At 45.3% G+C, this 13,574-nt stretch overlaps 1 protein-coding gene across 2 annotated transcripts; it reads left to right on the top strand.

Moving 5' to 3' along the window:
• The first annotated feature begins 40 nt into the window (after window positions 1-40).
• proser1 (proline and serine rich 1) lies at window positions 41-12,830 on the top strand. Of its 2 annotated transcripts, XM_035433830.1 has the most exons (13): window positions 41-1,000; window positions 1,232-1,297; window positions 1,400-1,468; window positions 2,042-2,136; window positions 2,409-2,502; window positions 2,774-2,884; window positions 3,202-3,285; window positions 3,614-3,692; window positions 4,270-4,362; window positions 5,275-5,316; window positions 7,752-9,198; window positions 10,426-10,573; window positions 11,041-12,830. In XM_035433830.1, the coding sequence occupies exons 1-13, from the start codon at window positions 956-958 to the stop codon at window positions 11,164-11,166; spliced, it is 2,499 nt and encodes an 832-aa protein (XP_035289721.1). In that variant the 5' UTR covers window positions 41-955; the 3' UTR covers window positions 11,167-12,830. The 2 variants fall into 2 exon arrangements, with proteins under 2 accessions (XP_035289721.1, XP_035289722.1); XM_035433831.1 differs by lacking the exon at window positions 5,275-5,316.
• Window positions 12,831-13,574: the final 744 nt, after the last annotated feature.

Genomic DNA, 13,574 nt, shown 5'->3' on the forward strand with positions numbered 1-13,574 from the left:
TTCACAAGGCAAAATATAATCGTCAAAGTGCGACAATAAACATGACGGGCCTACGCTGCACATTAAAGGAATACTGAAAAATCAATAAAGGCAAAATGTTAATAGCATGCAGTATTTCCGAAGTATAAGGGGTTCATTACATTTCTTTGATTTTCCCTTTTGAATAAACGTTTCTGGTTCTTTAAAACCTTAATGCTCATTAGGTTCTAGTCTGTTAAAAACTACCAGTAATACTCCATTGAATTAGCAACCCCCATCAGGAAGAAATACGAGCAAAAAAAAAAAAAAGTCGTCGCATCAGGCATCATAGCAAATGGGTCCTAACAAAGGAAGCAACCGCAAGTACACGGGGTCTTGAATTTGGATTATATTACATATTTTCCAGAATGATTATAGGTTATTATTTTCATAGATAGCATGCATTATGAAGTGGAATAGGGTCACATCAGAGAAATTAATTCACGTTTAGGATTTTGAGCTGCCTTCTCAGTGTTACGTGTTATTGTGCATTGATTAGTTGCAATTTATTGATCGCTAGCTAGCTAGTTTTACAGGTTCTTCCAGTCTCAATGTAGACTTTTGCTATTTGGAGGCACAAATAGTTCAGTATTAACTTGCTGGGGTTCGCTAGCAACCCAGCACCAGTTATGATACCTGATGCGTTTCCATTTATTTATATATCTAGCTAGCTGGCTACAGTAGTAAGCTACTGTAATTTAGCTAGCTAGCTATCCATAACGTTTAGCTGTGTAACGAGCCATTCGGTCGTGTTGTAGGGTGGTTTATATGAATAACTAATCGTGTTTGCAATTCGTTTTTATAGTTGAAGTCTTTGTTTTCATACAAAACGCGTGACCTATCTAGCCAGTTAGAGCCAACTAACGTTAATATCAAACGGAACACTAAAATCGACCAGTTGTTCATTTAAATTAAAGAGTTAGATTGAAATTTCAAGATGGATAAAAAGTCCTTTGACATCGTACTGGACGAAATACGAAAGGTGAGGACACATATCCTCAAAGAATCTGTGTACTGTATTCCTTTTTCCATCATCCATCAGTTTTGCATTATTTCAGAGACGGCTAGCTACGGTTTTGTGGACTAACGTTATATTGTATTAAGTTGTTCGTTGTTGATATCACAATAAGGTATTTACTGAATTGGTACGAACTACTAACTACTGACATGATGTTATTATGTTCCTTCTTAAATGATGACTTTCTCCTCACAGTGCGTGCTGACAGATCAAAGGATTAAGGCAATAGAGCACGTGCACGGGTATTTCTCTAGCGAGCAGGTAATCACTCAACCATCAGAACCTCATTATCCCAAATGTCGTGCCCGATGCTTGTGAAGTGCCCTCAAAGTAAGGTTGTAAAATGCTTTTTACTGTCTGCAGGTGACTGAGATGCTGAAGTACTTCTCCTGGGCAGAGCCACAGATAAAAGCAGTGAAAGCTATGCAACATGTACGTTTTTGTGAACTGTCTGCCCTTCTCTCAATGGGGTCCTCAAAGATGCATTTTGTACTGGCACGGACATTCCACCATTTTGTAGTTATAGCTCATCTTGACCGATGCAGCCACTCATTGAATTGCCACTGGCAGCAAAAATGACAACATTTTGGCCATTACTAGAAGTGTTATTAGTAGTTATGTAAAGTATACCGGCCATTGTGTTGGTTGAAGGCAGGTTAAGCATTAGCGAGGTGGTCAGTGGACCAGTAGCTCAGTCGCATCGTGTTTGGTAGGCAATTTGGGAAAGCTTTGTTTGCAGTACAGCTTAAGCATGTTAAGAGATGGCAGACTAGAAGAGCCACCGCCAGTGGTTCCACAAGGAATAGTCTATCTCTGTCCTGATATTACAGCCCCATTGATCTGGGTCACTCTGGATTTACCATCCTCTGTGTCTCACTTTCTGAAAATGTTCAGACTGTTCCATAGTAAAAAAAAAAAGTTTGTGCCTGAACACATCAAGCAAGTGCTCAGGTCTGTTTTATGATAATGGGACTGACCAGTGTCATTTCTTTTTTAATTTTTCAGAAAATGGTGGCCATGCCTACAACCAAAGTGGTGAATATCCTGAACTGTTTCACATTTTCAAAGGATAAGCTCATTGTTCTGGAGCTTATAGCACTGTAAGTCACCCGTGAGATGGCATGACAGCGCCTTTAAAATGAAAATGAAGTCACATGACTGGGCTGTGAGGGCAGTTTCTCAAATGCCTCTCGCGCGATTGGCACAAGGTGTTTCCTGTTTGCTGTTTTACAAGCTTCAGCATGGCTTAGATTTCTTCAGTGTCTGTGACAGGCCTTACTAGCAGAGCTAAATCCAGTCATTCAAAATTGTGAACTGTAGTCTGCTGCTTAACTGATAGCCTAGTAACAGGTGACTGTTTTTTCAACGGCAGAAATATCTCTGATGCCCACAATTACCGGCCAGTAGAGGACCTTTTTCGCATTCATGCATCTGAGAAGAAGCGATGCAGGAGGATCTTGGAACAGGTGAGAACGTGCCTCATTTTGGAATTTCGTACAATCTAATGTCCTGCTCTGACGATTACCTAGTTGTTAATCAGATACAAACATAACTGAGATGCATCTACAAACATACAATTTCAGAATACAGAGCTATCCTCCCTAGCGTATTTCATGATTAAATTATTTGTAACCCAGATCCTAGCGGTAAATGCTTGAGCTTTAGTTTGAGGCGTGCTGTGATTGCTGCCGTGTTGTTTGTGACTGTGCTGCGATGCTTGCCTGATGTGCTTTGCAGGTTTGCAAAGTGGGGTGCAAGGCTCCGGTGGCGATGGTGTCGTCCTGTGGGATGATCCCCGGGAACCCCTATCCCAAGGGCAAGCCCAGCCAGGTCACCGGCACCTTCCCTGTGAGTACCCGGTGAACAGCACCTCCTGTGTGGGAGCAGAGGGCCACAGGAGTCCATTTTGTGTAAAAAAAAAAAAAAAAAAAGGGATGTACTGTCTTAACATATAAGAGATGTGTATCGTTCAGTGGAGCTTGTAAGACTAACAACCCTGGGAGGTGTGGTCTAGCTCTCTGATGTGTGGAACATACTGTAAGTATTGAATAAATTTGTCCATGTGGCTTCAGCAGTGGGTGAATGGCCATGTTGTTTTTTTTGTTCCTGTGGTTGAAAGCGCTATTATGTGTTGGTCCTCCATGTTTGCCTGCTCATTCTTAAAGGGGATTCCAGCCAAAAAGGATGGCGAGGAGGCTAACGCGGACGGGAAAGGGATTGCCGCTAGGATTATCGGCCCCTTCAAACCGGTGAGCTCACTCTGCGGAGACGAGAACTTTTCTTTTTCTTTCCTATCCTGAGCCATCTACAGATGAGTTCCCATGAGTGCCAGATATGCACGGTTTGTTGCTGAGAAAGATCCTTAACTCATGTGCAGTATTGCGATAGATCTGTCTTGCTGGCAGTTTGCTGACCAGGCAGTCGGAGATGTTCTTCTCAACTGCCGGTCCACTACGGTTGAAGCCAGTCCCTTGTGCGAGAGGAACGGCCATGCGTTCAGCTATGAGTCCTGTTGTGAGAATGTGCTTTCTGTAAATCTGAGTCACATGACCTCTCTCCTTTCTCCCGCCCCTCCAGTCTCCATCCACGTACAACCCCCACAGGCCTGTGCCCTACCCCATCCCCCCCTGCAGACCCCACGCCACCATCGCACCCAGTAAGGCTCCTTTTTCTGCCATTTAAATTCTACTGCCATGGTAACCAACCCTGTTCCTGGAGATCTACCATCCTGTTGGTTTCCATGCCAACCCTAATTTTGCACACCTGATTCTGCTAATTAGCAGCTCAACGAGATCTCTAGCTGTTGAATGAGTGCTTTGTTAGGGTTGGAGTGAAAACCTTCAGGACGGTATATCTCCAGGAACAGGGTTGGTTACCACTGTTCTACAGGCTTGTCTTTGATGTGTGGGTGGTAATTTATCAGTGTAATCATTTTCTTAGTGAATTGCCTGACCAAGAATGAAGAATGAAGATAAAATGTTTGTTTTTGGTTAGACCGCAACAGCGGGGTCCAAACGAGAATGTCTGTGACTGAGTGATTGTCTGAGTGAGTGATGAAGTTACACCATTGGTCGACCAGATCACGTATGTTAGGTCCCGCCATATACTAGGTTTTGACCTGGTCTTGTTTGGAGGTTTAGAAATCCCTGGTGTATTATGTGGTAGGAGGGAGCAGGAGGAGCTGTTCATATGAAGCACCTTTAATCTCCTGCCTCTGCTGCCCCCCTGCTCAGGTGCGTACAACAATGCAGGCCTGGTGTCAGTGGGCGGGGTCATCACCGCCAATGTGCCCCCCCCTCCGTACAGTGCCACGCTGAACTCAGCAGGTAGGAGGTGCTGGTGGGTTTTTGTCCGTGTGTGTTTTGGGGGTGGGGGCGAAGGTCAAGAAAGTGTTTTTGCCCTGTGGAAGGGAGGGCCTTTACCCATACTCACATCCTGCATCAAAAAAGCTGGCCTGCAGTAACATTAATTACATATCAGGCACAAAGCCTCCATGATCACGTGTGTCTGGTAGTGCACACATGATGCGTGTCACACGCTGGAATCTGAGACGGCAGGTAGATGACATAATCTATTACATAATCGATTGACAAGGCTGCAGGTGTGTGCTAAACTAGTATATGAGAAACGGATAATTCTGTGGGCAATTCCAGCATGCACAGGGCAATGGTTGGTGGAAAAGCTGGTTTAGTGAGAATGCGGTTTGGGGGGTTTGTTCCCTGTGTAAAATTATTTGCATGCAGGAATGTTTCCTTTTGCACTGGCTCAAGCAGGAAGAAACGCACAAATCCTAGTCCCCCTCATCTCGCAGTACTTTTAGTGGCTAATTATCAATGTTGAAGATATTGGCTGTTTCCTTAATGTTTTTATAGTAAATGTGGTTAAAAAGACTTTCGGTGCCAGTGCTTGCCTGCAAACAGTTTCCTTTTTTCTGCTTTCGCATTCTTTTGCGCATGGGCTTTGCCGCAGCTGCTGCATTTCTCTGCTAACACAGCCTGAATGCACGTTACTACACGAAGCAGTCTGCGCATCACAGAAGGTGTAACTCCACATAAACTCCCAGCATCCTCGTCTCATTCGATGGAGACGCCCAGTGCGTTTTAGTCCTGGGGGGGGATGTTTAATTTTACTGTACATAACCTGTGTCCGGCCCTCGTTCGGCCAGCCCCGCCCCGCCCCGCAGGCTGTTCTCGCCAGTAACCCCCACTGTGACATTTCTGTTTGTTTTCCCCACGCAGAAAAAGAGGAGAGTGCAAATCCCAAAACCTCCCAGCCTCAGTGTAAGTCCGCAGACTTGGTGCAGCGTGCACGTGCTTCAGACGAATCGTGTGTTTTAATACGGAGCCTTACCATTCCCACAGTTAAATGAAGTCCAGGAAAGATGGCCGCCTTTCCCCATCTACAACAGCAGTAGTGTGTGTGCGAGCGGGACGTTGTTTTAATACACTAGAACAGACACACGTCTCAGTGAAAAAATAGCTGCAGAACGAATGGGTGAATTAACCTAATTTGCTTGCTAGCTGGTGCCTCCCTCCCTTTTTAGGCTCACTGTCGGGGTGCCATGAGGGATACCTCATGCAAGGAAACGCTAGAAAATGGCGGCTCGAGTGAAATGAAAAGCTCAAATCACTATTTGTTTGTGGGTCAGTGCGTTTCCATCAAAGCTGTGATGCTTCCCGATCTGACTACACTCAAATCCTTTGCAATCTGAGGAAAAAACATCACAGGTTTAAAATCTTCAGCAGTGTAGCTCACTGTTGGAGCGTGCTCCTGGCCCTGGGGTTTGCTCTTGTACTTTGGTGATTGGCTGGTTCCTCATGGCATCGGAGGTGGTGGTGAGGGCTGAGGGAGGCACCGTGCTTTCGCCTGCTTCCTGCTCCCTGTCTGGTTTGGGCTGTGTTTCTCTGGGCCTCTTCCCAGTTACACCTTTCAGGATTGGGTTGCGCTTTAAATGTGTTAAACTGTCAACAGCCACCTTTAGATGGCAGTGTAGTGAAAGGAATATTGAGACTTAGTTAGGGACCGTGTGAAAAGTCTGACGCCCTGGCTTTTTGTGGTATGGCTTTTTCTGTTGACACAATTATTTTTAAGATACTCCCATTCTTTGAGTTTAACCCAGTAGGTGGCAGGCTTTATAAATATTCTGCTTTCTGCTGTTCGTTTAATGTTAGAATCCGTACATAAATTTTTCATGGACACAGCTTTGTGTTAAGTCACACAGAATGGCTGACGTTTCACTTCGTGCAAGGATTATGAATTGACTTGTGGATGTGCGATGTAATTAAATTGGCGAAGGAACTTGCTTATTTTATTTTTTTCTGAAGAAGAGGCTCAGTGGGCCTCATCATTCACAAAACCTTGCTTTAATTTTACTTACTTTTGTTCTTAAGAGTTCCTTCAAAAAAAAACCCAACTTACGATTCATGAAGTATGCACAGACCTGCTCATCCTCTGTGTTTCAGATGATGGATGTCAGTTGTTCATAATTGACTGTGCGTGCCTGTCATTGTGATTAGCATAGGGACACACCAGCAGTCCCATAAAGGCGTGCTGGCCTGAGGGTCGTGTGCAGACGTCAGCCACATTCACTGCGCTCCTTAAACATAACTGAGCAGTACCTAAATACATGCTCTGTCCCTAAGGCGCGGTTACCATAGTAATCCAAGAACAGCAAATACGCCAGTCGGCCAGCTGGTTTGGTGGGTCTTTAAAAATCATTATCAATCGCTTTTATCGGTGAACAAAATTGATTATGTACTTTCCCAACGAGACCGATATCACAAGCTAAAACTGCGATGAAATCTAGATGTGAAAAACCACAGTCTGAACTGAAATATAAATGAAACAGAGTTTTTGAAAAAAACGAAAGCTGAACTAAAAATAGCAAACCCACTCTGAAGACTAGCTAAAACAAACTGAAAATGTGATCGTGTGCACGTTTCATGAATGAGGCCAGATAATTGTAGTCATAGTCATTTTTTCCACTGGACAATAAATGGAACCTAAAAGTCAACAAACAAATTGCTCGCTTTTTTACCTTTTGAGATAAGCCATTGTTAGCTAATGGAAAGAAAAGCCCTTCAGTCTCAAGCAGTGAGGGAATACTTTGCTACTTATTGGCAGGGTTATTGTGGAAGAGCATTTCCAGCTCTTGGGAGTGGAGGGTTAATCACTGGTTTTACAGGTGTGTGTTGTAATGCAGTTCAAGGTTGTGCTGGTCAAAGGCAGTTATCTTTATTTTTTTTAAATCAAATCTTATAATCTTACCTGTAGTCGTTTCTATTCATATAGCACTTTTCGTACAGGTGTCCAAAGCGTGTTCCAGGTGATTTAAAAAAAAAAAGAAGAAAAACAAATAATAAATAGAAATAATGAACGATGTGTATATATATATATAGTGTGTACTTATGTTTGCATTTTTATTGTTTTTATCACTATTGGATGAGAGAGCCACCCCTGTTTTCATTCTCTACAGTAATGTAGATCCTTACAGTTATGGTAATAAATTGAATTCTTAAACTTATATGTTAACTACTGCAGTTTCTAACTTTTGACGGAGTGGAACACATTCAAATCTTGTGCTGTCACTGTAAATTGTTATGAAAAAGGCAGGAAGTAAAGGAGTGATAAACGTTGTGTTTAGAACATGGTTGTGGTAGAAACTGCACTGTGATTTTACGCACTGACTGACTGCTGTTCGCGTGTCTCTGTTCAGCTTTCTCCCGTCCAGCTAGCCAACAGAACCACACCTCCACCGCCACGCCCACCATGTCTCCCCACGGCTCCAACCCTCCCACCCCGTCCACACCCGTCCCCTCCCACCCCTCGTCTGCCCAGCCCCATCCCGGCACCCCCGGCCCTCCCACCACCCCCATCACCCCCGTCTTTCCGGGCATGGTTCCGTCTCAGAACATGGTCTCGCCCTCCCCATCGGTCATCAAAGGCCCCCCCGGAGCCATCGCTCAGACCGCCAGCGGCCACTCCACCCCCATCCCGCAGCAATTTTCGGGACTGCCCCCGTCCGTCACCCCCACGCCCTCCGTCATAAAGACCCACACCCCGTCTGGGACCCCCTGCGGGACCCCCGTCCCCAGTGGAGGCTACTCCCCCTCTCCCTATTCCAGTCTGTCCCGCTCGGGTACCCCCTCGGGCGCCCCCACCCCCACGCCCAGGAGTGGCGCTGAGTCTTCTGTGGGGTTGCCCGTGCACAAGGGCTATCCTGACCCCCAGGCGGGGTCCCCTTACCCGGGGCTGCCACTTTCTGCCGCCTCGCCCGCCCAGTCAGTCATCCGTAGCTACACCCCCTCCGGCCCCCCTCCGCTGACCCCGGGCCACTCCACTCCGGGGCTTACGGCTTTCGCGGGTCTGCCCCCCGGCTCCAGCGCCTCCACCCACAGCCCCAAGCCCTCGGCCCTGGCCTCCCAGGCGCAGATGGTGAGCGCGGGGGCGTTCTACAGCGAGCAGGCCCTGGGGTCCCTGTCCCGGCACGGCAGCGGCAGCAACAGCCCGGTGCCGTCCGCCTTCAAGGGCCCGTCGCGGTCGGGGACGCCGTCGCTCAGCTCCCTGGCCATCCCGAGCTCGGCGGCGCTGGCGCGCTCGCTGGGCCTGGCCCACCCCACGGGCTCGCCCCAGGCCTCGCTCCCCAGCCCGGCCGCCATGGCGGGGCTGCAGGGCCTGTCCGCCGCGCTGGGGCCCCAGGGCGCGGGCAGCCCCTCCCCGCACGCGCTGGCCGCCGCCCCCTTCCCCGGCCTGGGCGCCTTCCCCTCCCTGTCCTCCGCCTCCCCGTTCCCCGTCTCCTCGGCCGCCTCCTCGGTCGCCTCGGTCTCGGCGGCCCCGCCCTCCTCGGTGTACGCGGGCCTGCCCCACACGGTCACGCCCTCCCAGTCGCCCTTCGGCCTGGGCCTCACCACCGCCCCCAGCATGTTCCCCGGCCCCGCTTTCCCCGGGTTCGGGGGCTCCGGCCCCCCCGCCGCCGGGAGTCCCGTGCTGTCTTCCCTGATGGGGCTCTCGGGAGCCTCCTCCTCGGTGGCCACGGTGGCCCCCCTGCAGGCGGCGGCCGTGGCGGCGGCGGCGGCAGGAGTCCCCTCCTCGGCCCCGGTGCTGCCCGGCTTCGCCTCGGCCTTCAGCTCCAACTTCAACCCCGCCCTGGTGGCTCAGGCTGGGTGAGTATCCCAGCATCCTCCTTTCACACCTTCCCCCAGCTCCACTCTCTCCGTGGTCTCACTTTAAACATGACTTCATTCATGTATGGAAAAAGATAGCATTTTATCAGCATGGACAAGTGTAAGGGGGAAAAACCATAAAAGAGGAGTCCTGTGTGAGATAGCATGTGACGGAAGGGTCTTGTCGCATCCTGATAAGCTGTGGGTGGAGCTTCTGATTTCTCAACTCGAGCTAAAGTCTACCTGTCATGTGGTTCCACTTCGATAAGGAAGAAGCCACCGTACATTCCTTCAGAGCATATTAAATTCAGTGTAAACAATGAGATGTGTGGCTGTTCAATATAGTAACCATAGAGAAATATGATACTGATGTTTGCTTCGCAAATCTAATCCGTAGATTAATGCCTGTGTGCACTCCCATTATAACATTTGAAATCTGCCCGTGCAAAAATAAAAATGTACCAACATCCTATAATAGCCACAAAATACACTTGTAATATAGGCCTATTATAAATAAAATGGACCGTGGTCATTGGCCAATAATAAATAAATAAAATAATCAATTCAAACAAAATCGGCATGAGCCTATATCGGCTCACATGGCTTTGTTTTCCTTTCTATGTGAGCTTTCAAGAAGCTGAGTGCCTCAGACTCAAACGATTTATGATATTTGTATCAAAGAAGAAGCACTTATGTGAGGAGTGGTTGCAGTGGTAACTTAAGGAAATCCTGAGCACAACTACCAAACAATATCCCACCACAAAATTGATTTAAAAAATATCATATTTTTGCTATTAATTTTGGAAATGGGACAAGTTTGGATTACTGTCACGTATAAGTCTTCCTAACAAGTTGGTGTTTAATCTAGGTTTTTTTCACCCAAATTAGCTGTCAGTTTGTTGAACTGCACTAGCTAATTACAGTGGCATTCAATTTCACATCAGAATGGTTATATTGAAGTTCTGGTTGTTCCAGTATCAATTAGGAAAAACTTTAATTAAAACAAAACTACCCCGAGAGTGTTACACCACTTACTTGCTTTCAAATAAAGTCTGGACTTTAGAATGCAGCTGCATTGCAATTCACAGTTTGGCATGTCAGCTATGACGGCAAAAGTGGCAATGGTGTCATATTTGTTAATGGTACAGGAAACACTGAAAATGGTTAAAAAAAACAAAAAAACATTGACCATGCCCATATAATATTTGGCGTTTCATTCATTTCCAGGTTAACTGGTGGCCTCCAGCCTCCAGGGGGCACTGCATTCCCAGGGCTACTGTCTTTTCCTGGTATGCCGGGGTTCTCCCCTGCCAGCGCTTCTCCGGCTGCCCTGTCTGGCCTCCACAACCCTGCTGTGCAGTCCGCCTTGCTACAGGTGCAGTAGTGGATTCCACAGTTTGTAGATTGTGCTGCAAGTGCATTTTATTTCAAAATTAAAATTAACATTATGCAGATAATGTGGGAAAGAAGGCATATGCAGCTGTTCTATATGTCTAATAAACACAGGCTGTCATTAGCTAACCTCGAGAAACCTTTCTTAGCATATGTGTAAACGTAAACGTTACTTCATTTGACATGTTTTTTCAAAGCAAAACACTGATGTAAATCTGTAGTAATAATGTGTAATAAAACTTTATTTTCTTATGTTCACTGTAGACTCTCTCACAGAAAAAACATCTCTCACACAGATACACACACACCCACACACCCGCGCGCACACACACACACACACACACACACACTCGCTCGCTCAATCATAGTTATTATTTAGTATGTACGTTCAGGAATTTGCATGAATTCTCTCATTCGTTACTTCACTGAAGTTAATGCTTTGTGCTTTAGGCTCACTCTGCCTCTGCCCTGGAGAACTACCCACCTCAGCCCAATGGCTTTACCAACTACCCCCCCGCCCCGGGCACGCCCTTCACCCTGCAGCCGGGACTCCACCCCCAACTCGGCTGGCAGTGACCCCACCCCAGCTACGCGTTCACACGCACCGGACGGCCATTCTAGGACATTAGCCTGTCCATTCCAGGGCTGGTTTGGCCCGAGAATGGCCTTTCGAAACCGGCCGGAGAAACCAGCGTTGTCTGCCTCCGTAGCATTACTGGAGGTTGTTTTGTTCGCAGTCGCAGGTCCAAGCGGATAGATTTTTAAAACGTGCATTTTGCTGAACACGATGGCAAAATGGAGTATGTTGCTGTGGCTGAGTCTGTTGTTAGGATTGCCCAGAACACATTCATGAGAGAATTTACTGAAACAGAAGCTGAACGAGTCCTCCACTTTGATGGGGCTGTATAGTGCTCATGACCCTTTTCAGTTATGTGGCATTGGTATAGTAAACCTCCAACTGCTGTGGCTGTGCATTCACATATGGATACACATATGTAATTGAAGATGACTGGGTTAAATGTGTGAAATACAGAAAACATACCTAGTTTCTTGCATTCATAAAGTAGGAGCGTGAGCCTCTGGTTTATGATGCCAATGGTTTATGGTGTATACATGGTTTGCAGTTGGATGTAGGGGCTATGGTGTAAATTGAGACAAGATTCAGTGCAGTGTAATTCCATACATTGCGATTGGAAGCCACCTAAATAATGCAACTCGTGCAATATGTTGTCACCCTAAACTGTAAAGAACAAACTAGCTGCACACTACTGTCCACATCAGTTGACTTCAGTCAGTTGAAAATATAAATGAAATACTACCACTTTTTAATTAGGTAAAAGATAAACTGTGTTGTGCATTTGACTCCATATTTGTTACATTTGAGACATTGTAACAACTCATATCAGTGGTAACAATGAATGTCGCTTTCAAAATTTAGCACAGACAACAGTTTGTATCTTAGTATTATACTGTAAAAATAAGTAGGACATTTTAACAATGCATCAAGGCAATACTGTATTTTAGTATTTTTTTTATAAATTTAGTTTTCCCAGGCTACAATGACTTGAAGATGAAATTCTCATAATAATTGACGTGTTTAGACTTTTTTTTTTTTTTGCCACCTGGCTAATTACAAGTACGCGTTTATTTCATGCTTTTCTCGCTGACGGTCACAGTCATTTACATTTTTTGTTGTTATAGTACTGTATGCTGTGTTTTGAAACTTTTCTTTGAAGTTTCATACTTTTATTTTGACTGCTTCTGCGTATACAAAGAAAGCATCAGAATGAGCTACAGATAGCCCGACTTAAATATGTATGCATTCAGGAATAATCGGGTAAATCCACAATTTATCTAATGTTCAAACTGTGTGTGTGTGTGTGTGTGTGTGTTTCTGTTACAGTGGGCTACTGAATGAGATCTGTATTTTAACCTCAGTTAGAAACTGGCAGGATTTTCAATGTGTAGAAATGTTTAACAGAAAGAAAAGGACATGTAGACTTGAATTATGTGAAGCATGGAACATCATACTGTAAACTGCTTTGATTTATTATTTTTTTCTATTCTCACCTTTGTATTGCAAAATGAAATGGACAAAGGCAGTTGTACAAGTACATGCAAATTCAGTTTACACTGAACTGGTTTTTAATGAATTTTTAACTTGACTATCATGGAAATCATGCAGAAGGTTTCTGTAGAACTTGTTAGTGTCACAAATTAAACTTTTTTTTTTATTATCATGAGATTGACTAGTCATTTGTTTGGCATCTGCTTAATTTTCACAGTTCAAGCACACAGATGTACGCAACAGTTTCTGGCAATGGCTTATTACCATGGAAAAAAATGGGAATGGTTATGAATCTGTTATACAGTCATTCATTTGTTTCATCAACTTTTTTAAGGTCATGAAAGGTGCTTCATATTTGCATTAAAACAAAGCTACTGGAACTCAGGTTAAACTGTATTAAATGGTTAGCTGAAACATAGAAGGCCTAACATATGGAATACCATGCATAGAAAAAGTTAAATATCTGTTCTGTATCAGAAGACCTCAGGGTAAAAATTACAGGTGGGTACATGACCCTGTCTTTATTAGGACATTCCCTTAAATCATATACATAAAGTAATATTTTCTTTTAAAGTATTGGTGTAGAAGTTGCATCTGTGTTTATTCCGGTTTCTGAGTTTCTTATTATAAAATACGTATTCTTCATTTAAACTTCTTAAGGTTAAATGTGACCTAAGTGTCTGCTTAATATAAATGCTATGTTGGATAAGAATGACGCGTGTGCCTCTGAACTTCTTTTTTGGACCTTCACAAACATCCAGAAATAAGACGTCGCGTCTTCATGCCTTCTCAGTCGTAACGTAAGAAGGATTGTCTCGGCTCCTTGCTGTCGCTAACGTGCAGCCTGCACAGTATACAGGAACTGAAACTCCTAACCGGGGGGGAACGGTTGCCACGCTGGAGATTCATTTCCGCT

This window comes from Anguilla anguilla, chromosome 9 (genome assembly GCF_013347855.1).
Source record: "Anguilla anguilla isolate fAngAng1 chromosome 9, fAngAng1.pri, whole genome shotgun sequence".
In the NCBI taxonomy this organism is placed as follows: Eukaryota; Metazoa; Chordata; class Actinopteri; order Anguilliformes; family Anguillidae; genus Anguilla; species Anguilla anguilla.